General features: G+C 39.0%; 2 protein-coding genes across 3 annotated transcripts in view; one reads left to right on the forward strand and one right to left on the reverse strand.

The window, feature by feature from the left end:
* Nucleotides 1-8,797, forward strand: part of LOC124168757 (lysosomal alpha-glucosidase-like) — a 42,908-nt gene extending 34,111 nt beyond the window's left edge. For both annotated transcript variants that reach the window (XM_046547027.1, XM_046547028.1), the window contains 4 exons: nt 131-318; nt 970-1,058; nt 2,351-2,625; nt 3,800-8,797. In XM_046547027.1, coding sequence (XP_046402983.1) covers nt 131-318; nt 970-1,058; nt 2,351-2,625; nt 3,800-3,862 — 615 coding nt within the window. In that variant the 3' untranslated portion in view covers nt 3,863-8,797. The remainder of the gene's footprint in view (nt 1-130; nt 319-969; nt 1,059-2,350; nt 2,626-3,799) is intronic.
* A 4,087-nt stretch (nt 8,798-12,884) lies between these two features.
* Nucleotides 12,885-27,211, reverse strand: part of LOC124168886 (serine/threonine-protein kinase SBK1-like) — a 99,734-nt gene continuing 85,407 nt past the window's right edge. Inside the window, exons 3-8 of the mRNA XM_046547261.1 lie at nt 24,383-24,635; nt 20,915-21,143; nt 19,855-20,199; nt 18,399-18,573; nt 16,494-16,678; nt 12,885-15,738 (exon numbers count right to left, since the gene is read on the reverse strand). Of these exons, the coding sequence (XP_046403217.1) occupies nt 15,423-15,738; nt 16,494-16,678; nt 18,399-18,573; nt 19,855-20,199; nt 20,915-21,143; nt 24,383-24,635 (1,503 nt within the window). The 3' untranslated portion in view covers nt 12,885-15,422. The remainder of the gene's footprint in view (nt 15,739-16,493; nt 16,679-18,398; nt 18,574-19,854; nt 20,200-20,914; nt 21,144-24,382; nt 24,636-27,211) is intronic.

A 27,211-nucleotide genomic window follows, 5' to 3' on the forward strand; every position in this document is an offset into this window, starting at 1 on the left:
CTATTGATTTCTTAATTTGGCCTTATAAACTCTTGTTTACCTACCTCCAAATATTTCTTTTTGTCATAATCTAATTTCTCATGTACACTGTAAATACTTGTTCCTTTATGTAGCCATTCTTTGGTTCTAGGGAAAAACTGCTGTGGACGCTTACATACCTAAGGGCATATGGTATGACTTTTATTCAAAAGAAGTGATTTCATCATCGGAAACTGGTCACATGGTTACGCTCCCTGCTCCTGCTGATACCATCCCTCTCCTTGTGCGAGGTGGAACAATTATTCCCATGCAGGCACCCAACATGACCACTGGACAAACGTGAGTAAAGTTTCGGCTGTGACTTTCTTTTATCATTTTAGAGAATTGTTTTCCTATATGTGTCATTGTAGAAAAAATCAAACATCATATTAATATACAGTTGAGGACCTCAAATCAAGAAAGCTTGGGACCGGAGGGCTTCTGGATTTCTGGTATTCATAGTATATTTAGTAAATTAATTAATTTATACATGTGCTCAGGCTCTTGTATGTACTTGATATTTGATATTCTTATGTGTCCCTGACAAGGTTCTTAGCGTATGTCCATAGTATGTGCTAAATTCCTACTCATCCCAGAACAAGGCTTGGAGAGTGGTGCCACGAGGTGGCAAGTCGAGACACTAAGCAGAGGAATTTTCAAATGTTCTGGATTTCGGGTTTTCCGGGTTTCTGGATTCCGGATTTGAGGTCCTCAACTGTATTTATCCAAATACATATAGCCTGATTTAGTCCCCATCAGTATAGAGTATAGAGGCTGCTTTTCAGGGCTCTTAACCACTTAAAATATCCTCCATATAAGTCAAGTAAATTCAGCATAATATCACTAACTTGTGTGTGATTAATTTGAATTCTTCTCTGCGAGTGCCAGACTGCATATGTGAACCATTTTTTGCTTATAATCACACTTTCTTTTTTTCTCTTTTTAAATCAGCCGTCAGAATAAAATTGAGCTCATGGTGGCTGTAGACAACGACACAACTGCTTCAGGAGTCCTCTATTGGGATGATGATGACTCTCTCAGTAAGTATTCCTATTTTTAGTTAGCTTACTGAATAATCCCTTGCTGACTAGTTCATAGTTTTTGTGTTAATTGTGTTTGTGGTCTTATACAGTAGATTCCAGTTATTTGGGCTATTACAGTACCTATTTGTTCAAAGTGATCGTTTAACTAATAGATAACAGGATTGAAATGCTTTCTAATACCCAAGTACAGTGGAAGCCCGGTTTAGCGATTATGACATTTTACGAGAATCGCGTTTTAGCGAGTGATAATCTTTGTACTGCAAAACAGCCTATGTTTTACATGTAAAATAAATCGGATTTAGCGAGGTCAAAAAGTTCCTTTCACTGTGTACGCTCGGTATTACGACTGATATTTCTTGAGGGAGATGATACGCTGAGCAAGCATTAACTATTGTGATTTGCATTATCTGTATATTAAACTAAAAATGTAAGATTTGTGTCATATCTACAACACCTGAAGCCAGTTATGTCCAAGCCTTTATGTGATTTACGGCCTTGAGTACGCTCCGCGTGCTCCCATTTTAAGTTCTTCTTTTGTTAGGCCCAGTTATCAGTGGAAGGGGAATGGGAGGAAGATGACAGTAGCTTCTACTTTAGTCCTATTTGTTTCATATACATACATCAGGGGCATATGACAAGAAATTTCTTTTTTTATAGTTAATGAGATTTATTGCTGATGTATATTACATGGATAAAAACCTTAAATATTCAGCTATTTTTCAATGTAGTCGCCCTTGCACTCAGTGACTTTCCAAATCCTTGAGACAAACTCTAGTATTCCCTCCTTGAACAGCTTACTGCCCCTTCCCATAGGCAGGTAAGAACCGCTTCTTGAACTTCGTCGTCAAATTTTTGCTATCTCAGGCCTTTTTCGAGAGTCAGAAGGAGATGATAGTCACAGGGGGTGATGGTATGACTGTAAGGTGGGTGGTCAATTACATTCCATCCAAAGCAACAACGGGGACATCTATCGTGAATGGGTTATATGCCAACAATAAGCTTGCTAATGTGGTACTTTATAAGGGAATGGAGGGGGAAGGACCAACAAACACGACAAGGTAACCAGATTTTGCGTAACACTGCATATGGCGACCCATATGCCTTGTAGACCTTACTTATCATATGCCCCTTGCATGTCTATTTAATCTAATTTATGTAAAAATACTGATAAATGGAAGTGGCTTAAGTGGGACAAAGTTTACCGGTCTTGATGTGTCCTAACTAACCAGAATATACTCTTCACTCACTCTATATGTTCTCTTCAATTTTCATTAATTTTCTCTCCACAGACACATGGGAGGAAGGCCACTATTCCTTCTTGACATTCACGCTGGGCAAAGGGAACACCACGCCTGGGAGGAGGCCTGACAGCAATGCTGAATTGGCCGCCAAGCAGGTCACCGGCACGGCCGAGGGATCCGTGCTCTCAGGTGTGGTCACGTGGCGAGGTGTGCCAGTGCCGGTGAACCTGGGTGCCGTCAGAGTGATGGGCGTGAGTGGTCCAGTGCGTGGAGTGTCAGCTAACGGGCAGTCTGTCCCATTTTCCTATGATACCAAATCAAAGGTGAGTCATTTGCAAATTCTCTTAATACCGTATTTCTCCGAATATAGTCCCCCGTTAATATAGTCCCCCCCCCTAATTTTGAGGCTTCAGTTTCGGGAAAAGTAATAAAAATGCGTTTGAATATTTTCCCCCCTTTTACTTTTACATTGGGCATTTTTGGAAAAAAAGGGGGGACTATATTCAGACATATACGGTACTTGTGAATACGATGGCCAATGACGTCAACACCATTACCTGCAGAGAGGTGCTCAGGTAGTGATGGAAAAATGTCGGTCAAACTTGATTTTTGGTGGGGTAGTTGAGGGGTGGTATGAAGTATGGAGGTTTATGATGTAAAGAGGTTCACTACATAGAAGTTTTACTGTAATTTAGTGGAGCATATTTATTGGAAGCCATTGTTTGAAATATTTATAACATCAATAGCAATACTTATGGACACTGTCAAAAATCATTAAAACCACTGGTGCTCTGACAGCTTTACTCATGCGATCACCTTTACTAAACTTTGATTTTTGGCCTATAGATGTCAGACACTTCGTTTGTGTTGGATAATAGTTTAGCATTTAGGAATGGTTGGATCTAATACCTCAGATCCAAATATTTATGCCTATTATTTACCCAGTTAAAGAAATTGCATCAGAATGCATAGAAAAAAAAGTCAGATCTAGGTCCTAAAATTTTAAGTTGATGATTTGGTGGATGAAGAGTCCTATAAGAAGGGGTACAAAGATAAATAGTTCTTATTCTCTGAACAGTCATCATATTGCTGATCTTATCTATAAGAAGATTTGTTTTTCAAAGTTATCTCTTGCATTGTGTTGTGTCCCATCTCTTAAAGTAATATAAATGATAACTTCTGGCTAAACCGTGTGAAGCCTTCCCATTGTGGAAAATAACATAATAAACTTAGTTAGGTTCACTAATATTTTTTAAAAAAGTATGACCAGGGTTTCATAACGTAGTGACATCGTCTTGTGTTGGGTGTTTTGACAATGACGTAGTTACCTGACAATTAATGACAATAATGTCATGAAATTGGGATCGTGCTTTTTAAAAATATATTTGTGAACCTAACAAAGTTTATTACTTTATTTTCTTATAGTACTACATACTTAATGCAGCCTTGAAAATGCTCATTGCTGTTGTTTAATGTTTTATCTCTCTTTTTTTTCAGTACCTTGTTGTAGAAAACTTGGACCTTGATCTCAACACAGTGTTTATCATCATGTGGTATTAACGATGAGATGAAGTCCGAGAGATGCAGGTGTGTTAGTTGCCCTCCCTTTCTTCTGAGGGCGACTTAATGTTGACTCTTTGCAGTTGTATTTATTAGCTCTTGTTTATTGCGCCATATATATTTTTTAATGTGCAAATTTATATTATTGATGTTTGACTGTGGGCACGTACAGCCTAATCCTTTGATCAGCCTGTGATTCATTGTCAGATCTGTCCAAGTTGGGAATCCTTCCATTGAAATTTTATATTGTGATATAAATATTTTGCTTCCTAAATCAAGTATTCAAGGCGTGAAGGTATTCCTTTACGTGAATGTTGTGTGTTTTGACTGTCGAGCGGAACGCATGTAAAGCTAGCTCTTGTGGATGCTCGTATTCTGCGCTAAGGTTTATGCAGTAAGACGTGAATCCTTTTTCTACATTATCCCTTGTTGAAAATGAAAAAGCAGGAGCAATTTCCACAATTTTACATTTAAATGATTGCTCCTGCACATGACATGTGGAAACGATTGACATGTGGAAATTGCTCCTGCTTTTTCATTTTCATTATGTCACGTTTCCACTCCATCTCGCCTGAAACCTCAGACTATATTATCCCTTGTTGATGAAACGAAAGTCGGGCTACTCACTGTGATGGTGATGGCATTCAGTACCAACAATGGCCAAATTTGAGTCAGCTAATCACCTTCCCTATTTCAACCCTGTTTGAGTCCATATTTGATCTCTGAATTAACAAAAGAATAAGAATGAATATTTTTTCCGAAGAAGCTTCAATGAAATCAAGCCATTCAATCGTACATTGAAAATTGTACTGAGTTTATCATGATGCAAATTAAAAATGCACTTACCCTGACTTAAAAATGGCAATTTATTTGCCAAGTATGATTTATGAATTGGGAAGTAAATTTTAGGTAAAAGAACTGCTTTCTGTATTGGTTATCCACTAAATCTTGAATTGACGTGAAAATGATGCAGATGAAAAATGCACATACCCCGATCTGAATTCCCCTTCTAATTCAATTTGATCAATGAAATTGCAAAACAGGTTTTTGGCAAAATAACTTCTTTGTCTATCATCCACTCAGTCATAAATTGAAATTAATGCTTGGAATAATTGTCACTCTCTCAAAAAGTATTAAATATCATCTGAGATCCAAGGGAAAGCAGGAAGGGGAAGGAGATATTTTCTTTGTACTACACCAATGGTGATTGGATGAGTCAATAAGTGGTGTCAACAACTTTCCAAAAGTCTACATAAGTCTTTAGTTGTCTGAGACTATTATTGACTCCCATTAAGTTATCTAAGGATATATTCATGAATGTTCAGCTCCTCCCTCGTGAGATTTGTCTCTCTTCATATTTTTTTGGCTCGGGAGATAACACCATTTCAGTTTATGTGTTCCTGTACTGCTGAAAACAGCACTATTGGCCTTTTACATCAGGGTTTTTAACTTCAAAATCAAACATAAATATAAACATCCATGTCCTGGATAGTGGTAACCTACCCAGGTGGGACTCGAACCCTCAACCTCTTGTGTAGCAGGCAAGGACTTTACCCCACTGACACCAACTAAGTTCCCCCTGCCGCTAAATTTGGAGTGTCTGGAATTGCCCATTAAGTACAGTTCAGTAAATGAGTTTTGGAGCCATCCTCTTAATATCTTTCTCATACCTGCTCAGTGAGAGCCGACTATTTTGGTACTCTATAGAAAACAACACCAATCACCATTATGCCAAGCTAAATAGGAAGATTGTTGGAAACCTGGTCAGTATTGGGTATTTAAACTGTACATGAGGATATATTGTGTGTAACAGTATCCAGTTGCTTTAGGAACCTATTTCCTTCAAAGTGAATGGTGATGCGGTAATTTATCTTACCGTGATCACCAAGGAATCATGCGCTCTGAATTTTGATAGAAATTTGCATGGGTATCCACAAGAACTGTGCCTGCGTGTTCCGTCTTCAAAGTATGCTTTTTCTATGCATTTTTGCTCTGGTTTCTTACTGAATGCTCAAAAGTTAAGAAAGATGTTTCTCAAGTGCATCAAAAACGTAATCCTGCCGTCAGATTAACATATGTATATACATATATTTTAAGGACATTATTTGCCTGTTTGTTGTGCCAAATTTGGTGGGAGAATTGTTATTGACTAGTCTTTAAGGTTTACATGTTTCATCTCTCAGAATATATGCATATTCTGCCGATGTTTCAAATGTCAAATTACGACAAAGACAGTGTTCTTATTGCTCAATCTAACCAATGATAACTCGCTTTGATCAATCCCATGTGGCTATTTCTTAGATTAAGGTGACTCTTACATATATATAAATAGTATTTTGCTGTAGTAGCAAGTGATACATTTTGCATTGTTATCTGGTCATGTCATTTCGTTAATGGCCTCTCAGTTCCTTTTGAGCTACCTAATTGTAGTTAATGCCACGTTTAAATTGGTGGTTGTCCAGTAGATGAATTGCCATTTGTAATTTAGACCAAATTACGCTTCTTATACTAACTTACCTAAGGCATAGTTATAATGCTCTTGTGATGTGAATTGATCTCAATTATACTAAATCTAGTTTTAAATGTTGATTAAAAATTATTTTATTTAGTCATACTCGGATGGAAGTACAAAATTGAAATGTTTTAGAAGTGATAGGGATGAAAAGTCATGTAGAGACTAGCCTCTCTTTGTCTAGGTGTGTTTTGCTAGAGGATTGTATCTGATGATTTTGAGTGAAAGCATTAATTCAGTTGAATATTAGATCAAGATTATATAAGCGGTATTGTTGCGTGTAATTTTAAATGTGCTTAAATAAATCAAAATGGGTCATATGGGATAATTTTCACAATATTTGCTCAAACTGTGCTCAAGTCAAAGCATAAACATTCGTTGTTGAAGTATGGGTATGATGAAATTGTTTACCCTTGAATGTAGGCCATTTTTTGCCAAATTTTTTCTCCATACAAATACTTAATGTTCGGAACGACACATTCGGTGTTTGAGTAAAGAGCTGGTTTCCTAGAAACATGAAACAGTGGTTGAGTAGTGTGTGATGCCTTGCAAGGTGATAAAAGATATTGGATCGTGGTTTACCTCAAATCATTGTGTGGTGGCAGCAACCATTTCTCTGTACTCAGCATTTCATAGTTGTGTAGCATGGAAGTTGGCCACGAGGCAACCCCTGGAAGAATCAGTTCAGTTTTCATTCATCTTGACTTTACTTTTGCATTGCTTGTGACTTTGAAAGCAAAAGTATGCTGCTCCCATCAGAGAACTTGCCTATTGTCATGCTATCATGTGTTGCACATCATGCTGCTGGAGAGGAATGGTTCTCAGAAATCAGTGCTTTACTCCAACAGAAAATGTGATTTAAGTTTTGACCTTAACACCAGAGATGATTATATTGTAAATTTGATCATCATGCTTAGGTTGAAAGTGTACATGAATGAATTGAAATTGGACAAACTTTGGAGATGATCTAATTATGTTATTGTTAAGCAGCCATATGAATGTGGTTGTGGATATTAAGCATGCTAAATTGAAGTGCTGAATTCTGACCTTCCAAAGCCTATTGAATTGAATCAATCTACATTTTTGTAAATTTTGCCAGTGTGTTTTCATCAATCATAGATTAATGTTTATAAATGCCACTAATATATTGCCACACACAGCCTATGTATGGAATGTAATTGTTACGTGAGGTTGCTTGATGAGTACTCAAATTAATCGTGAAACATTGCATACCATTGCAGCCCATTAAAATTCCTCGTGCAGTTTTTTTTTACTGTGCTTCAGTTTCTGTGCCCAGGTTTTTCTCATTAAGTGTCAATGAGGTATCCAATTTTCTTTCCCATGCTAACAACCGTTGAATTAGTGAATTAATGTGTTGGGACTTTTTTTTTTGAAAGAAAATTTTTTGTGGAGAGACTGGTGAAAAACTTAACATTTGAAAAACTTTGACAGGGGAAGTTAAAAATTCTCTTTTGAAATCAAGTTTTTTTTTACTTTGGACAAAGTAATAAGTAGGAAGTAAAACACATAACATGGAATTAATCCTGAAATAGAGCCTTTGCTTGTTGAAAAAAAATCGACATCTTAGATTAACTTTTTTAGAGCTTTTTCTCGATTTAAAGGGTAGACGTATTGGTGAAAGCTCTCTAGCCTAGAAAATTTATGTAATTTCAAAATGTAATCAGGAAAATTCTTTTAGAAAATTTGGATGGTAGTGTGGTGTTAGTTTTATGTGACTATTTATTGATGATGAAAGAAAGATTGATCAATTTTATGTCATCACGGTAATGCTTTCAAAGTTGATGTGTCAGATTATCTTCTATTTTAAGTACTTAGGCTCAAGGAAAGGAATAGCCTTTATTTTTTGCATTTCAGCATATATTTTCTGTAGATCACAGTGCGTGTTTTTTGATAAATTGGTAGTTGAAGTGTTATAGACTATTTTCATCTGAAATGTTTGCATATATATTTTGATTTTGGTCGAAAGCTGGAATTCTAGAAGGAACTGAAGTGTGTGTATTAATCAGTGGTTAGCCTCACATTATAGAGGTATAGTATCTAAATAAATGCATCCATGTTTACTCCTAGCTAATTAAGGCATTTATTCCTAACTCAATTGAGAAGCCCTAGCATTGTATTGTAAACGTGTTTAACCATTTGATGTACGTTGATAGTGCAGTTGCAGTGGATTTTATGGTGTGACTCTCACCCTATCTTTTAAGTCTTATGCCATTGCAGTACTATGTCATTCTAATAAAATACAGTGCCATGAAATCATTTTTCATTTTATACCATATGTCATGGAAGTGAGGTGAAAGAAGTGGCTATTGTTTACTCAATATGATTATGAAACCATACATATCAGCAGCCTGTGACAATTTTTTTTTCATTGTTCAGGAAAATAAAATCGAGTATTGCAGTAATGAGGTGTGTTCACTTTTATTTTTAGTTTGAAATGTATTGTAATGGTCTGTTCATTCATCCATAGCTCTTGCTCAGTACCCCCCTCAGTACCAGAAAAGGCCTCTAGTCTTTTCTGATACCAATGATGATGGTACCATAATGATGGCCACCAGCCTTTTCTGGTCACTGCCAGTTCATACAATTTTTTTTGAACCCTATGATGCCACACCATATGCTGTTGCTGTTGCTGTACATGATGCTGTTGCGATATTAATTCGCAAAATATGTAGTGAAATTGCATGATTTGGCCGAAATTAAAAGTTCTCCGATTTGTCTGAAAATAGGGTAGTTTCCTTCATCAAAGGAAACGAAAAGCATTGATTGCGATTCGTTACCCACCATCAGTGTATTCATAATATACAAATTATTTGGTTTTAGAAATCCCAATTTAGACGAATGTTAATGGTCAATTTTAACTTCATTTGAAAAATACCAGATTGGCGGCCATACGATGCCACTCCACGTGACGTCACAGCAGCCTAGATGCTATATGAGTAGTCAGGAGTTTAACATCATCTGAGATTACCAATGCATGCATGAGGCACAGAGCTCAGGGAAACATCTCTTAATAATCACTTATTAAAATTGACTATGGCCGGAAAGTTTACTTCGTTTGTTAGGGTATGAAATAATCCTTATTTAAGCGAAGCGCTACCTGCTAGCAGCCTGCATCGTAGCGGTGCTCATAGCCTCGCACCAAGGTGGCCCCACATGGCGGTAGCTGGAACCAGAATGACGTCACATGGGCTTTTCCCAGCATTCTTCTTAACCGTCACGTTTTCACGCTCTTAAAAATTTTCACTTTTCATTTAATCGTGGAAAATAGATATAGTCATTTAAAAATCTATAGGCATGAAATACGTTCTCCAGGAGTAATAATCATTCGATTTAGGCAATAAAAAAATAATAGGAAACCGCCCTATTGATTTCTTGAGTTATCACGTGGGCTATGTTTGAAAAATGACATTTTTGAAAACCACCCAATTCCTCCATGTCCAAGCAGAGGTCACACGCTTCCTCAACGGGTTGGGGGGAGACTTCTTCAACTTAGAGAGACAAAAGCTGGAGCACCGTCTTCAAAAGTGAGTCGAAAAAAATGGAGACTACGTTGAGAAATAGGCGAAAGTGTAAGCTTTTCAGCGATGTGAAAATTAATAGCAATTAACAAATTTTTCTATTTGTAAAAAATATAACTTACTTTTGGTATAACTCTTGTATTAACCTTCTATCTTGCAAAATTTACATATTTTTAAATTCATTCAAATGGTCAAGAAATCGAGTTAAAGACCTCCATTGAATGCAAGAAGTAATTGGCCGTTTTGGTTTGGAAATACAAAATTTTTGCCTTAATAAGTCTTTTGAAAAAGTGTGGATTATTTCTTCCGCAAATTGGCAGACATTCTGGTAGTGCACTCTTCATATATATTTTAATGTCCATGTCAAGCTGTAAGAGCAAATCAATAATTATGATAAGGTCAAAGACATTCATTTTGAATAGGAGTGTCCTGTGTTATTCAGAGGGCAAAGAATGAAATGTGGCCGAGCATGATTTCTTCATGGGAAGGTACAGAATTTTCATCGAGAAGATGGAAGATTTTGGTCATGAGAATAACTCCATCACCAAGAAAATGAACTTATTCCTGAAGTTAATTCAAGCGAGGAAATTCCCAAATCTTCATTGGAGATTCTGGCATTAAACGTAACTTGATACTAAAAGGATGTTTGGAAGAAAGTTCATTGAATGTTAAATGTAAGCCTCAATCACATGATCATTTTTTCCATCCCTTCCGAGGGACAGCTCCAGCAATCACTTGAATGATGGCGGAAAAAAATGACTGTTTCAAGTGATCATTTTCCGCAATGGCTTCAGGGATGAAAATCCCATCCCTTATTCCATCACTCGGTATATCCCTTTTTTTGTCGCTGAAACCATCCTTCAGTCGATCATAACGCATGGTTCTAACAGTGGTTGTAATGCCACTCTTTGCTTTTAATTGAATAACAGATGTATAAACGGAAAATGACGGAAAAAGGGCAGTGGGAATGATTGTGATTCAGAAAATGATGGGTTGAGCTATTACTTTTTTGGTCCCTGAAAATCTATCACTGTAGCTATCATTTTGAGGTACGGAAAAAAATGATTGTGTTAATTCGACTTTAGACAGATTAACAATAGCAGCACATCACACAATTGGATTCTCCATTTTAAGCTGCCAGGAAGATGAAGTTGGGAAATTTTTTATATAGTTGCACTACAATTCTCTTAATTTGCTATTAAGTGAATGAAAGTACATATTTCTTTATCATGTATCTTGGTATGTTTTGGAGGATAAAGTAAAGAATGCTATTTTGTGTATAAATATACTTCAATTCACAATTAAATGAATTGAAGTGAACATGTATGGAATTGTATTACTATGCTTTCTTTATCTTCTGGAACTGCACCTTTTGTTAACATTAGTGTGTATGCTGTAACTCAATTCAGAACATGGGAAGAAAATTTGTTTTTTGTGTTCTTTTGTGCTATTTCATCAAGTCTGTGATATGTAGATATGTTAGGACAGAATTTCTCTTACTGTTTCAGAATTATCTCCTTGAAGTTGTAGAGAGAGTGTTGATTGAAGGCTTTTGAAGTGTAGGAAAGAAAAAGGTGTGTGAAGAAGCTGTGGAAAATGCTTCCAGAATGAAATCTTGAAAATGGGGTTTTAGATGAGCAAATGCTCATACAATTGAAACAGGTAAGTTTTGAGTCAGGGTTTCCTGTAGAGATAATATCATTTGTAGATGGGGACAACATCAGCTGCATATGGCAATTAAAACACAAAAGTTTTTAATGCTTCATGTCGATCAATACATGCAAAAGTAAAGGTAAGGAATAGCAATTCAGCATTTTTCTACTAATGGGTGTATGCCGTCATCATCACCAGTTAGTAATCCGGAAACGGGCTATAACCAACTCTCCTTTTCAATTAATTTCTCATATCTGTAAATCTTTTAACTCTTATCTAATTCTTCTATTGTACAACTTCCATTACATGCTCAATTTATCTCATTTGAGACCTTTCTCTGCCATTCATCCCTTACGCCATAACTTCAATGGTTATTTTATTCATACCATTATGGTTCAGCAGATTTACATAGATTAAAAAATTGTATCAGTGATATGAAATACATAATATGTACAAAATGATAAAATATTCAAAGAGGGTTATCCATATGCTACTTTTTCCTTTGATTATGAACAACCTGTGTGATCTGAGAGCAATGGTACGTGCAGAGAAGATAATACTATAGTCTTTAAGTTACTTGAGTGATTAGTGTGATTGTCTGACATGGTCTTGCCCTCCAGAATTCAGCCTGTAGACCAGATGCAGTCCACAAGGCCCTCGCATCTGTCCTTATGGAAAAACTTAGCAGAATTCTTATGTAGCCTTCCAAGATAAGCTGCTGTTTGCGTAGGCGTTACATTTTTATGCATAAAAGCATATCAGGGTCCACCATTATATTTATAGTATACAGTGCTGTTTACTACACTATATTGTGCTGAAACTAAATAAAATAATTTTTAACAAATAACTAAAAATAACCATCATGTATTTGTTCTTGAAAGTGTAGTCATTTTAAAACTGGTATTTAATTCTTAATGCGGCCTTCGCGATGAAAACTTTGGGGACCACTGGTCTAAGAAATGGGAAAAAATGAGTGAATTTTATGATGATAATGTGATGGAATTTATGGGCAAATCTGATCATAGCTTGCATGTGTTGTTTGTTCATATTTCTCATACAATTGATTGAAATGATTACATATTAGATGTTATGGGCATTGTTTAATCAAGTGTTATTGGCATCTATGAAGGAGTCAACTTCTATCTCAATAAAACACATTCCTTCTATATCAAATTTATTGTCATAAAATGTTGTTCATGAGGTTTTGAATGCATAAGTGTCATTATGTTCAATTTCTCCCAAGTATTTAATATAGAAAAATATGTTTTGATCTGTCAACTCATATTAAAGATGAAATGGAAGGTAAATGAAATGCATATTTGGAATAAGCATTATCAATTAATATTTTTCTAAGGTTACACAACAATACAAAATACTTTATTCATTGGAAAATAGAAAACACGTATGGATATATGATGTCTTCCATGTCATGGTTCTGGAACAAAATGGTGAAAGGCATTTTGTTCAATGAATGATTAACATACTCACAGCTAATGAACAGAAAACTGAGGCTATTTTATAGAGCCTCCAAGAATACATCGACATATACACAGTCAATAGCATAAGTGTTTGCTGGAAGTTATGACATGCCATTAAATTTGTTTGGATTATATGGAAGTGTTGTACATGTAGACAAGAGTCTTCTTAGCGGTGATGTAATTTGACGTGCTGTGAAGGTAAAGGCTGCCATGTACGTCAATCTCCACATCTTAATTGTAATGGCAGCATTAGTGGACAAACTTGCGGTTAATTATTCAAGTTGAAGCGAAAGAAGACTTTTTCCGGTATTGAGTAAGGACTGCCATTACTAGCCTTACCAATTGTTCCTCTGTATTTTTTTAGTCCGTGTGCACTAATATTGTTAACACTTCATGTAAAATTATCACGATAAACATTGTGGAAGACCATTGCTGGTGACGGTGTGATATCAGTTGATACTATCTTGATTAATAATTTGCATCAAAATGACTTCACCCTCTTGCTGAAAGCTGAAGTCATTGGTACTTCTTAAATGTTTATGACCAATTCGATTGTACACGCAGGTGCTTTCGTTTCATTGGAGCCACTGCATAAGGTGCATTGTCTTCTGAGCTTTCTCAACTTTTGCAGGATGCATTGTCTGAGACACTGTGAAACAGACAAAATTTATTTATCACATTTAGTGTCCTTCTCTTTCTTCCATGTCGTTCATTATCTTTATTTCTGTCATAGTTTCCTTATTGCAAGTAGTTTGCTCATGTGTGCGATGAAGGTTAAGGTTTATTTCTCTCGTGCATTCTTTCTCCAAGTGCCTTGGAGTTTAATGCGATTTTCTTGGCTAAATTTTACTGGCCCCTTTTCTATTCAAACTGCCTGACCAGTCAGCTGACACAACCGAAAAACAGGAGGTGGGGAAAATGCATGAAAGAACTCCAACTAATACCTCACAACTTACATGAGTGAATTCCTTGTGATGAGGACGTAATGGCAGAATAAAAAAAAACTTAGTGGAAAGAGAGGAACTGTCTGAATTGATAAAATTATTTCTGTTTTATATTCCAGCTTGCAATGCATGCAAAAGCTCGCATAACAAATCTCCTGATGCAGGGGCTCCCAAAAATAGCAAGTGGAGGTAACTCACGCTGAAAAAATCTTCGTTACTCAATTTACTTTACTATTTAATGTTTTATGTACCTCAGAGCTTGAACCGCATGTTACCAAATCAATAGATCATTGTTTGAATTCAGCCAACTTATCTTTGCGCATGGTGGAAAAACAAGGAATTGCATTGTTCTGACCCATACATGGTATTTTAATTGCCAATTCATTTGGCAATTAATCACCATGCACAATTACCTATAAAGTGTGATGTAGTTGGTGATGAATTTACATTTATTTGATTATATAATGACTTGTCTCTCACATAGTGGCTCAAGTGAATCTCTTACTTCTACGTATGCTGTTGACTGTCCTTTGAACACAACACCTAGTTACCTAGTGCAAAAGGTATTAGTGATGGAAATACCTAGTTTGGTGCATTTGAAAAAGAAATCACATGTTTAAAGTTTCACTCCCAAGGTCATTCGAGCTTATTTGCATTTTCTCACTTCATTGTCTGCACTCTCTTGTTCTCGAATTGTGTTTGGAATAATCGTTTAATCGGCATGACCCTTGTAGCCACCAAATATTGGGCTTTCGTTTGCATCCCATATAGGCTGGTAGTTGGCGATGACACAAGAAGCATTGCAAATGGCAAAAGCCAAAATTGGCAATCCCAATTAGCTGCCATCATTAGTGCAGTATTGGCTTGCCCACAAACCCCAAAATACAATGGTAACCAATACATTGTTTTATGGGGTTCGTGGCCAATTTTGAACATTTTGGGGTTCCCAGAAGGGACCTAAGTACCACAAAATCTCTCCATTTCATGGGGTTGCATGAATTGGCAATCCCACTTGCTGCCACCATGAGTTCAATATTGGCTTGCCCACAAAACCCCAAAATACAATGGTAACCAATACATTTTTTTATGGGGTTGGTGGCAAATTTTGGAGTACCCAGAAGTATAAGTTGTAAGTACCACAAAATGTGTCGGTTTCGTGGTTTTGCTCAAATGGGATGCTTACATGTAGCCATAATGGACGTACAAAGTCCATAGTCCCACAAAATGTTAATTTTTTATGGGCTCCCTAGTATTGGACATTTTTTGGGTAGCCATAACGGGTGCATTAGGGCTTTCATTGTTGTTCATTGGCTAATGAAAGCGAACATTACCACATTTTGCCCAATATGGCGGGCTGCTTGGGGAAATGTTGAGATCATTCATTCCCTACACCTCTCTCTTGTGAGCACAACGTATCTTCCCTGTCTCCTGTGGCTAGTGACTCGCCGACTCTGCCGTCCCTGAGCTGTCCTCTCCCGGCGATCTCTTCCTCGCCTTGCCAGGGGTCGCTGGTGCCCTGCTCACGATGCCTACCCCCCTGGGCGGTTGCACCGTCATGCCCCCCCTGGGTCCCCCGCCTCCCACACCACCCCTGCGGCCCATGTCCACCATCGTGTCGTCCTCCTCTCCCCCACTGCCCTCCTCGGCCTCGTTGCTGCTCGCTCCACCCTCTTCCTCCTCTTCTTCATCCTCCTCGAGGATCGCACCACTCAGCTGCACCCATTGGCGGATGCGGTCCTTCTTTGCAGACCTGAGAGCAGCAGTGAAAAATGTAAGATTTTAGGTACAAGTAATTCCAGACTCAAATGACCGGTGATAATATGTAATATATGTGAACACAGCCGCTTCAATACATGAAACCATAATCCATTTCAGGCAGTTTTCGTGTTGTATTTGGGTGCCATAGCCGTCTGCTTCACTGATGTGGATTGCTGTGTTCACCTATATTATTATCACAGCTGCTGTCAGTGACATCAATTTACAATATGGCCACCAGAGTGATGGTAAAATAAAAACAATCATAAAGCATTGGCGTACGGAGAGAACATAAACCATAATATCATGAGCTAATAAGATAGAAATATTCTTTTAAAACCTTCATACGGTGTATTTCTTGGCTTTTTTCGTCTGTGAGAAGATCTAGAACTGAAGAAAACTGCTTGACGACGTAACTAAAGGTGTTTATAGTGTACCTACCTAATGGGGAAAATGGGGCAGGGAAGCAAGAGGAAAGGATTGGTGGATAGAATGTAAAGAATAGGTATGTTGGTCTCACTGATAATTGAATAGTAATGTTCAATTTGGTGATGGAGGACAGGCATGACTTGAATAAATTGCGGTATGAAAAAAAACTGTAAACTTGGCAGGAGAGCAGGCACTTTCTGGAAACTGAGAAAGGTACAAATCTAGTCACGATCAGGTTTTTCAATGAATTGCTCGTCATAAATGCTTGGATTTTGTTGGAGCTGAGGCAATTTAGTCTAGGCTCTGGTTTTGAGAATTCACCTGTCCACTGTTGTTTCTACTCCATACTCTGTCAGGGTTTTCAGCAATCGGTTTTTCTCCTCAGGACTGCTGTGGAAGCTGTATAATGAAGGACATAGGTCACTGTCATCTTCAATGCCTTCCTCTTCCTTTCCGTCAGCCATGGCCGAGCGAGGCAACCACCTCTCATCTATGTATCGGACCACCTTTGGTTTGAAAGAGAAATATGTTTGAATCAAAAACTGAAAATTAGTTAGCTGAGGGAAATGTTTTGCTAATGAAGTGCATTAAAAATATCTGTAGAATTAGCTCCCAGGATTCATGTGATAGATAAAGAGAATAAAATGTTATAACTCCCAATACATATTTGCCCAAGTAGTAAATTAAATTTATTTGTTACTGTTATTGGCAAAATAATATATGTACCTAGGACTAATTTGTAAGGAGGCATGTGAAATCCTGAGTTATGTGTTTTTACACCTTATTAAAGGGAAATCTAACCTATTTTGACATCTCTGTTATGTTTTATAGAGCACACGGAAATTTGAAAACAGTGAAGTGAACTCTAAATGGCATGCAGATGGGTTTCTATGACCTACCTATGATAAGCTGGTTTTAAAAAGTGTCTTTGATGCAAAGTTTGGGGAGTCTTCTAATGCTAATGTTCCTCTGGTTTAAATATTTCAAAACCTATGGAAAATGAATCATTAAGCCCAAATACTAGCTAGTTTTGGCTATAAACAGTGATAAATATAGCTTTCAAGGTTATATTGACGAAGTTTAAAGTTTATCTAAAGAATTTAATGGTTTTACAATGAGTGAGAATGATCAACAAATATTGAGCGTATGCAACCCGCGTGCCACCCAAAGTCTGCCTGGGGTGGCACGCGCTCACTCTTGGGGCATTATCTCAGGAACCACTGGTCACAATTGGAAAATATTTTAGATGCAGCATGTCAAATGTCCAATGTATCATTGGTTACCATAAAAAATGAGTTAAAAAATACCAGCGCCTTCTTATCGCCATTCATATCCGAGAAACAGCCAAAAATGCCAAACTGCCTCAACTTTGAGTGCGATGTGGCATGTCTTCCCATCATCCAATTGCAATAATATTTAACAGGACCTGTTTTTACACGTTCACATGTTCATTGTTCCTACCGATTCCAGGGTTGTTATAGGCCAGGAATAAATAGGTTTTTAGAAATGAGTCAAGGAAATAAGGAAAAATCCAGGTTATCTCATACGTGATGTCAAGGGGACTTGTATAGGGGAATATTGTAACAACCCTACTTTCATGGCATCTTAGCTTCCCAAACCACTTCTGCAGCACTTTCTATCCCTACTTAGTATGTTATGTGAATGAACCCACCAATTTTGAATGCTAGTGCACAGGGGCGGATCCAGGATTTTTTTCTGGGAGGGGCACAAGCAAGGCCGTATCCAGGATTTTGTTCTGGGTGGGGCACAAGGATACCTCGCAATACAAAACGAATGCAATGATAATGGGACCGTATTAAAAATCTTGCATATTTTTGAGGGTCTGGGGGGGGCACGTGCCCCCGTGCCCCCCCCCCTGGATCCGCCTATGCTAGTGCACTCTGTAAAATTTCAGAAATGTTTTGAAACCAGTCAGTTTTTCAACAAACAATACAGAACAGCACAGAGCATGATGCCAAAATGTCATCCATATTTCTCAAGATATTGATGGAATCAATCCAAGTTCTATGGAAGAAGTTGGGAGACAGTTAATTTTTGTGGGTAAGCCAATACTTGGTGCAATTAGAGATTACATGGTGATAAATTTCTCATTGATTTTTTTTCAAATTGCAATGCATGGCTGTCATTGCATTTTAATCCACAATCCCTATAGAAACCTGAATCTCTGGTCACCATGTTTATTTTTAGGAACATACATAAGCTAACCTCTTCCACTGGTGGTCTCTTTTCAGGCTTGGGGTCCAGCAGTCTTCGGAACATCCTCTGCGCTCTTGCGCTCAGCAATCCAAATGCCCTTGTTGGAGCACCTCCACGGCCACCCAGGACTAACGCAGAAACCCTTCTGGCTCTCCCTGTCCTCCACCTCAGATACCTTGCGTACCTGCGCAAAAGAGGGTGAGTAGTTTCATCTGTGCATTCATTAATAAATTGAAGGGAAGCATTTTATCTTTTCCAATGTCCATGGCTGAGCTTTGGGATTTTATTGAAAAAAAAAATTACTACGCTATACCGGGTGTTTGAGGAGAAATCTTCGATATTTCAGGAGGAGGTTGGGGAGACAATTTTAAGCATTAACATCCATAAACATGGGGTCGCTACTCCTTAGCTGCCACTTGCTAAAAGCTCTAATTATTTAAGCTCAAAAGATTAATTATTTCAGACAATAATAATTGTACATATTTGCCCAACCTTAATTTTTAAGGGAAGTTTTTTTTTAATATTAGGGGAGTATGGTAGCCTAGTGGGTAGAGAGCTGGGCTGCTGATGGCAGTGATCTAGGGTCAAATCCCAGGTAAATCCTGTGGACACTTCAAAATAAAATACTCTATATATAAGGTGGCCCAGGGAAAGGAAGTGGCCTTGGCATGAAGTAAAACACACATGCCAAGCACAATTCCACCTAGCATAACCCAAGTAATATCGCCTCAAATTTCTAATTTAAATTAAAATAAAAAATCAATAATAAAACTTAATCATAATAATAATAACTCTCAATACAGTCTTCAATGGTTAAGTTCCTTTTAATGTATAGTTATATGTAATAATATTCATGCAGTGGCGTAACTAGGAAAATGCTTTGGGAGGGGATGGAGGGGTCCGGGAGGGCAACACCCCCCAGTTAACGGGGTTCCAGAAAATTTTTGGAAAATCGCGTGCTTGAAATACATTTTGCATCATTTTGGCATGATATTAATAAATAATTTTTAACACTGATTGTGAGCAGATGCAGTTATTATATATCAAAACTAGACAATAGTTTAAGGCAGGGGTCTCCAAAATACGGCCCACGGAGGGCTTTCATCCGGCCCGCGCACTCGTTTCAAGTAGCATGCGATTCTTGCTCGTTTAACTCTGTGAGACGCCGCTAGGAGCATTGCAGCTCTATACTGCACATCAAAGTCACCTTCAACTGTTCGTAAATAAGAAATACGCCACTGGATTCTTCAGTAGACGTTGGTATCGAATACTTCAGTCATCGGCAAATTTGCTATCCGGCCCGCGGGGCGATTCGGAACTTGGAATGTGGTCCTCGTGGCCTAGTAAATTGGAGACCCCTGGTTTAAGGTATTTTTTCTCATTTCTCTGATGCTTTGGGGGGGGACCTATCCCTCTTATCCCCCCCACAGTTACGCCACTGGCCAAGTGCATAGGTTTCTCTCACCTTGGGTCATCACTTGAGGCTCTGGTCCATGGCAAGCATCCTGTCAGACATACTAAGAGCGTGACAGCCAACATCCATGCGTCCTGTGCGTAGTGCGCCTGATATGGAGGTGCTCCCTCGTCGTATGTGCTTGTCAGGAGGGAGTCTCCGTAAAGGGAAAGGTTGTCCTCTTCTCCAAAGTACACTGAGCCTGCCTCTGATATGTCATCATAGTATGCTGGGTAGCGCGTATTTGTTGTGGCCTCAACCACTTCTGGCGGTGCGTATGGAGGCCATTCTTTGCCTCTTCTGCGGCGCACAAGGGTCCCTGCTGGTCTGGCTTCACCAAAACCGGAAAGTTTGACTCTGGAAACAGAAATTCATCGATGCCAAAAGTATTGTACGAGATATCACACGATGTAGTGGAAGTTATTAACATTAGTTAAATGAAAGATTGCAGTGTTTCCACAGAATTTATTTGAGCACGATGCATTTTGATGCTGAGAATGTTGTAATAACAAAATGCATTTTGCTCAAATATATTCAGTGGAAAGATTGCAATGCTTCATGTGACAAATGCCAAAAGTATTGAGAAAGAAGGGGAAGAATAACCACAAAGTGGGATATTTATAATAATATTTTGACTACTCCAGAACACATGGATTTTTTTAAGTATAGAAGAAGTCGTACACATTGATGAAAAAAGGTAGCCTAACCAATATTCTCATATATATTCATAGTATTATGGAGGCAAATCATTTTGATGACATAAAATTTCTTCATTGACAGAAAGAAAAAATGGCTAACCAGGTTGAGCAGCTGTAATTTAAAAATTAAAAAAGAACAAGTTTCCATAAGTTTTTGTGGCTAGAAGTTAAGCAGTGTCATGCCGACATAAACTAGGTTTATGCTTAACAGGGTGTGGCTATTTGAGACCATCACAAAGTTGATGCAGTGTTTCAGATTTATACAGTGGGTGGTATGGATAAAATCTTCACGAGTTTTAAACCAGTTGAAAAATAATTGCTAGTTTTTGGGTACGTATTTGCTTATTTTGATGGAATGTGGATCATCGTCATACCTGGAACAATCAGATGCGAAGAGTAGGACTCTCTGAGGTCGGACATCTCTGTGCACGAGGGATGCTCTTTGTCTCATGTATGCGAGCGCCGAGGCCAGTTGCCTAGCAACAGCCTTTGTCGGTCTCTCTCCTCCGCCCACTCCTCTGTCCGAGAGGTGCGAGGCCAAATCTCCCAAGGGTGCAGCCTCCAAGGGAAAGACGAGGAGAGTTGCTGTCTCAAACGGTGGGCCTAGGCAAAAATACTCCACATTAAAGTTCTGTTAGCATTAAAGTTCACAGAAGATGACACTCTTTATTGCGAATACAGTATATTTCCGTATACTGACATGCATCAGACCTGGTGCACTTGCCCAAGGGCATTGACTTCCCCATTTATCATTAGTAATTTGTAAATAAGCATGGATGGACGTAAAATTATTTTTTCATTTCCAACTTCCCTGTAAACAGCACTATGGTCTTATACAGCGGGGCTTCCAACACTAAGAGCCAGTTTTATAATGTCTAGTTAAGTTTTTTCGGAGCATAAAAATCAGATATAATCAGATAAAAATCAGATCTTCCACTTGAAGTCACCTGTTAGACTAACCGTTATCCTGAACTACTTTTCACTACTTTAACTTTAAAATGCAGGAGGTGGAGGTGGACATAGAGGTAGAGATGGAGATTGAGGTGAAGGTAGAGGTAGTATCGCATAGTAAAGAGGTTTACGCACTCAGCTTTCTCATAGCCTCGACCACGAGCCAGTGGTTCGCCGTGTGGCGTCACGTATAATGGTTATTTGGTTAGTTGTAACATTTTTACAATGTTAAGTGATAGTACTGGTGATGGTGACGACATGTCATCAGCATGTAAGTGGTGGCTGATTGGTTGTTAAGTAATAGCGAATTCAGACTGTGAATTCATAAATTGGATCATTTTTGAAATATAAGCGCCGGCTTAACCACACGTGGTGTGCTCTAGAGGTGTCATGGTGCCGAAACGTGCCGGAAAGCCGTTCCGGCACTCGTTAACAGAAGGCATAATACTCAAATAACACATTTGTCAATTTAGGTTCCTAAAATTTCTTATTATGCATTGGTGACCAAAAAAAAATTTTGGGTGATTTCCTTTTATTTTTTATTGCCTAAATCGAAAGATTATTACTCCTGGAGTACGTATTTCACGGTTTTAGATTTTTAAATGACGATATCTATTTTTCGCGAAAAAATGAAAAGTGAAAATTTCAAGCGCGTGAAAACGCGATGGCTAAGTATGAATAGTGGGAAAAACCCGTGTGACGTCATTCTGGTTCCCGCTGCCGCCGTGTGAGGTGACCGTGGGGTGAGGATATGTGCGCCGCTGCGATGCAGGCTGCTAAGCAGAGTACCCTGCTGGCAGGTAGCGCTTGGATTAAATAAGGATTATTAATACCCTATCAAACGAAGGAAACTTTCCGACTATAGGCAGTTTTAATAGGAGATTATTGATAAGACATGTTTCCCTGAGCTCTGTGCCTCATGCATGCATTGGCAATCTCAGACGATGTAAAACTCCTATCTACTCGTATAGAAACTATGTCCCTGTGTCGTCACGTGGAGTGGCATCGCATTGGCGCCAATCTGGCCTTTTTCAAATGCGGTTAAAAGTGACCATTGCCATTCGTCTAAACTGGGATTTATAAAACCAAATAACTTGTATATTATGAATACACTAATGGTGGGTAACGAATGCAATCAATGTCTTTCGTTTTCTATGATGAAGGAAACTACCCTATTGCAATAAAATGTAATGGCGTGCTCTCATAAAATTAAAAAGGTAATTTTTTTACATGTCTAGAAAATTAAGTTAAATTAATTAACGTAAGCGAAATATAAATTCATAATTGTCAATATTCTTGTTGATAGAGAGCTTCAAAGTTCGCAAAAATTACTAAATTCTTTTGCGCTATAAGAACGCCCTGTGACGTCAGAATGCGAGTAATCAGACTCGCTCCATGGTTATAACAAAACAGTAACGACGATAACAAATATCTACGATGATACTTATTAATAACTTGAAGGGTGTGGGAAAACAGCTGTGAATAGTGTAATAGTTTTACGGTGCGTGTAATGCGCAATAGTTGACTCCGACTTCGAAAAGACGCATTCTGGGAACATTCTGAAGGTAAATTAATTTAGTAATTTTCTAATAATGTGGAAATCGCCGTAGATAAGGATGATGAAAAAGTAATAAGCGCTATTTGTCAAGACTGTGCTTCATATTCCAGCATGCATACATTCTTTAAACCTGTCAATTATTCAGGATTAATATTTCACATGACTGATGATAAAATTAACATATAAAAAAATAAATTGTACAGAGAGATACACAGGTTTTTCTAAAACTGGGACAAATAGTCTACTCTCTACTGGCACCACGTAAACGTATTGTTTACTGGACTCTGACATCACGATGAGCCAACATGGCGATGGGTCGATTGTAGCGCAAGATTAAAAGACCATTTTCAAATTGGAATTTTACGAATAATACGGAGGTAAGAGAAGAACTGCTTCGACTCTAGTTTTCAGCACGAAGGATATTTTTTATCGCGTTATCATCCGTTTTCAGTGGAATTCCTCATTATAACTTGTAATAAAAAAACACCCACAATTCTATAAAGAAAAAGGGCGCGACCGGAGTTGGAGCCCCTTTCGCCAATTGGCGGATTGGCTGCGGTTTCTAGAACTATTTTCCCCGCGCGTTATGGTTACTAAATTTTTATCAACAAATAAAAAATTTTATCAAATTTTATTTGTTATTACAGCAAACATTATGGTTACTAAACTCCACTTCAAGATCTCTGACCCAAGGGGTATAAACTTTTATAATGTCGTTTTTGAAGGCTTCAAAAGCGTCAGGGCCCACCGATTGTCCGTGGTATTTTCGCCACACGTATTCATACCCATCAGTCTTCTTTAGTCTGTTAGTTAATTTCATTTGCCTTTCACACTTAGGACATTCATAGTTTCACGCAATCAAACCTTCATTCATACACCAATTTAGCACACACTTTTGTCCGTAAACAGGCAATAAAACGAAATATCCAATAGAATATTTAACCTCTCTTGAAAAACATTCATTCAAATTCTTTTTGTAATCCACTTCCATCAAAGTCATGTTCGAACGTTTTATGAAATGGTAACTTCGATAATAAATCCGATTTGTTGATAAAAATTTAGTAACCATAACGCGCGGGGAAAATAGTTCTAGAAACCGCCGCCAATCCGCCCATTGGCGAATAAGGGGCTCCAACTCCGGTTCACCCGAGAACTGCTTTGACTGTAGTTTTGAGCACGAATGATATTTTTTTATCGCATTATCATCCATTTTCAGTGGAATTCCCCATTATAACGTGTAATAAAAAAAAACACCCACAATTCTGTGAAAAAAGTTAAGGAAAGTGCGTTCCGTCAGTGCTACGTTTTGCCATGACGTCTCTGGTGTGCTCACCTAGCGTGCGTAGGATGCCCTTGTGCCGCTTGCCCAGCTCCACGTTGTAGTGGTACTCTCTGAGGAAGTCCTCCCTGCTCGTCTGTCCCTTCCGCACCGCCTTCAGCACAATCTCGCTCCCTCCGCCGCCGTCGCTCTCCTCGCGGCGCCTCCTGCTCCCGGGCGCCCCGCGCTTGGGCTCTGCCAGGAGCACTTGACCGAACCACCCGGCGTCCAGCACCTGCAGGATCTCGTACGATGCCAGGAGGTCCACCTGCAAAAAAAAAGAGAATCACAATGAAATCGTTATGTATATATTTCAGGGTTTCCATTCAACCGTGAAAACCTTAACCCTTTTCGAACTTAATCTGAGCTAATGCATGGCGGTACATTTCTTGCGGAATTCGTACAACTCAAACCATGTTTATGCAGTGGATGGTATTAACATAAAGGCAACAGACGAAGTGAAATACCTGGGAGTTACGATAACCTCGAACCTCACGTGGGGAACACATATAAAGAATATTTGCGGCATAGCCCTGAAGAAATTAGGATTCGTCAAGCGTATTGTGGGAAGATTTTCGGATGAGAAAGTGAAAGAAAGGTGCTATTTTGCTCTCGTCCGACCGCACCTTGAATATGCAGCGAGCGTATGGGATCCCGTGCAGAAAGACTTAATCCGCGAGCTGAATAAAATTCAAAGGAAGGCTGCGCGTTTCGTCAAAAACTGCTACGGGCGTACAGACAGCGTTACCCAGATGTTAAGCGAATTAGGCTGGGAGCCATTGGAGACTCGGAGACTGCGCGCTAGGCTTAGATTGCTTGAACAATTGAGAAAGGATATCTTTAAGAGCGACACAGAGAATATAATATTAGAGCCACACTATATTTCCAGGTCCGATAGAAGCGATAAATTAAGAGAGATGTTTTGCCGAACGGATAGAAGTGGGAATTCGTTTTTCCCCCGAACCATAAAGGACTTTAATAAACGCTAGTACCAACCTCGTTAGAGTACTTCATTTTCTTTTTTAAGCTGTAAACGGCTGGTGTCCTAACACCCCCTGCCACACGCCTTTTAGGCGGCTTGCGGGGTATTATACAGGGTGGTATCCAAAAGTAGTAGGACTGATTTAAAAAAAATTAATTTATTGAACATTTTGATACGTCGACTCAATATTCTTCAAAATAGACCCCTTGGGCATCCACACACTTCTGGTATCGAGTCTTCCAAGTCGTGAAGGCCTTCTGGAAGTCGTCCTCCGGGATGCTGTTCAGCGCCTGCGTCATCACCGCTTGGACCGCTTCCACCGTGTCGAAACGATACCCCTTGAGCTGCCTCTTGATCCTGGGGTGCAGGAAGAAGTTCGGTGGTGCCACATCAGGGCTGTAGAGGGGGGTGAGGCAACGTGGAAGCGCCGAATTTGGCCAGGAGATCCCTCACAATCCACGCGCCGTGGCACGGTGCATTGTCGTGGTGGAGCTTCCAATGCCCCACCACGACAAAGGTCTGGTCGCACGCGTGTGATCTGATTTCGCAGCACTTCCACGTAAAATCTTGCATTTACAGAATGTCCAGGAGGTGCAAACTCCTTATGGACAATTCCATGGCGGACGAAAAATGCAATCAACATCAATTTCACTTTCGATTTCGAGGTTGACGGATGCCCGGCTCGTTGGTCGTCCTCGACGAGCTCCCTGCCATCCCGAAACAACTTTTGCGACTCAAATATCAAGGAACGGCTAATGGTATCCTCCTTGAAGGCCTGCGTAAGCACTGTTGCCGATTTTCCAATTTTGTAGCAAAACTTGATGGCGTACCGCTGCTCGAAATTTCGCAACTAACGACGAGGCGTCACAACAGGTCACGAAAACAGTAGTTCACAGTCACCTAATGCACGCAGACGACTGCCGCACGTCGAAACGTGTTCCCAAGGCTCACCCCCACAACATCCAGTCTTGCAGACCCCCCTCAATATTTCCACCCGCGCGGAAAAAAAACAGTCCTACTACTTCTGGATACCACCCTGTATAGATGTAGATGTATCCCAAAGTTGCTTCTAAGCAACATCAAAAATTCGAAAAAGGCTATTCGGGCTTCCAGCCGGGTGGTCTCCCTCCAATCTAAGGGAGACCACCCGGCTGGAAGCCCGAATAGTCTTTTACGAATATATTCGCCGGGAAAGCATCAGATTTTACTTAACATCAAAAATGTTTAAACTTTCATCTCTACTTAAGAAGTATCTAAACTGCCCATTATTTTGTAGAGTTAATTTTAATGACGAAATATTTAGCTGCCACGATACTTATAATTGTGTGTTAAATTTTTGAGTTTTCAAAATGAAAAATCTTCAAATTTGCTTTCTCCCATAATCAGCTCTTTGTTAGAAAGGGTTAAAACCGTGAATAAGCCGTGAATTTCGTCCACCACGAAAAAAACTGCAAATAGCCGTGAATTTCGTCATAAAACCTTAAAAATCTCTCGAATTAGATTGTAGAACTACGATAGACAGATGAAAGGAAAAATCGATATTTGGACAGGGATGCCGACTTACAAAAAATATTGGGGGGCCCAAACCGGGGATCTTGCCCCGGGAAATTTTATAAGTAGTGAGTTTTAAGTTTATTAACCATTTTAGAAGAGTCATGTGATCAACATTAGAGCCCTGATAACTCGAATCCCGATACCTGGACACTCCGGGGAAAATCGACAAGCCTGACACATTTTTTCCTCGCACCTATAATGAATTTTTGATGGGGCTCGGGCCCCCTCAGGCCCCGTGGAGTCGGCGCCACTGTATGTGGATCATGTTTCAAGGCCGAGTCACGTGCAGACATGTATCCACGCATTTT

The sequence above is a fragment of the Ischnura elegans genome, chromosome 12 (assembly GCF_921293095.1).
Source record: "Ischnura elegans chromosome 12, ioIscEleg1.1, whole genome shotgun sequence".
Taxonomy (NCBI): Eukaryota; Metazoa; Arthropoda; class Insecta; order Odonata; family Coenagrionidae; genus Ischnura; species Ischnura elegans.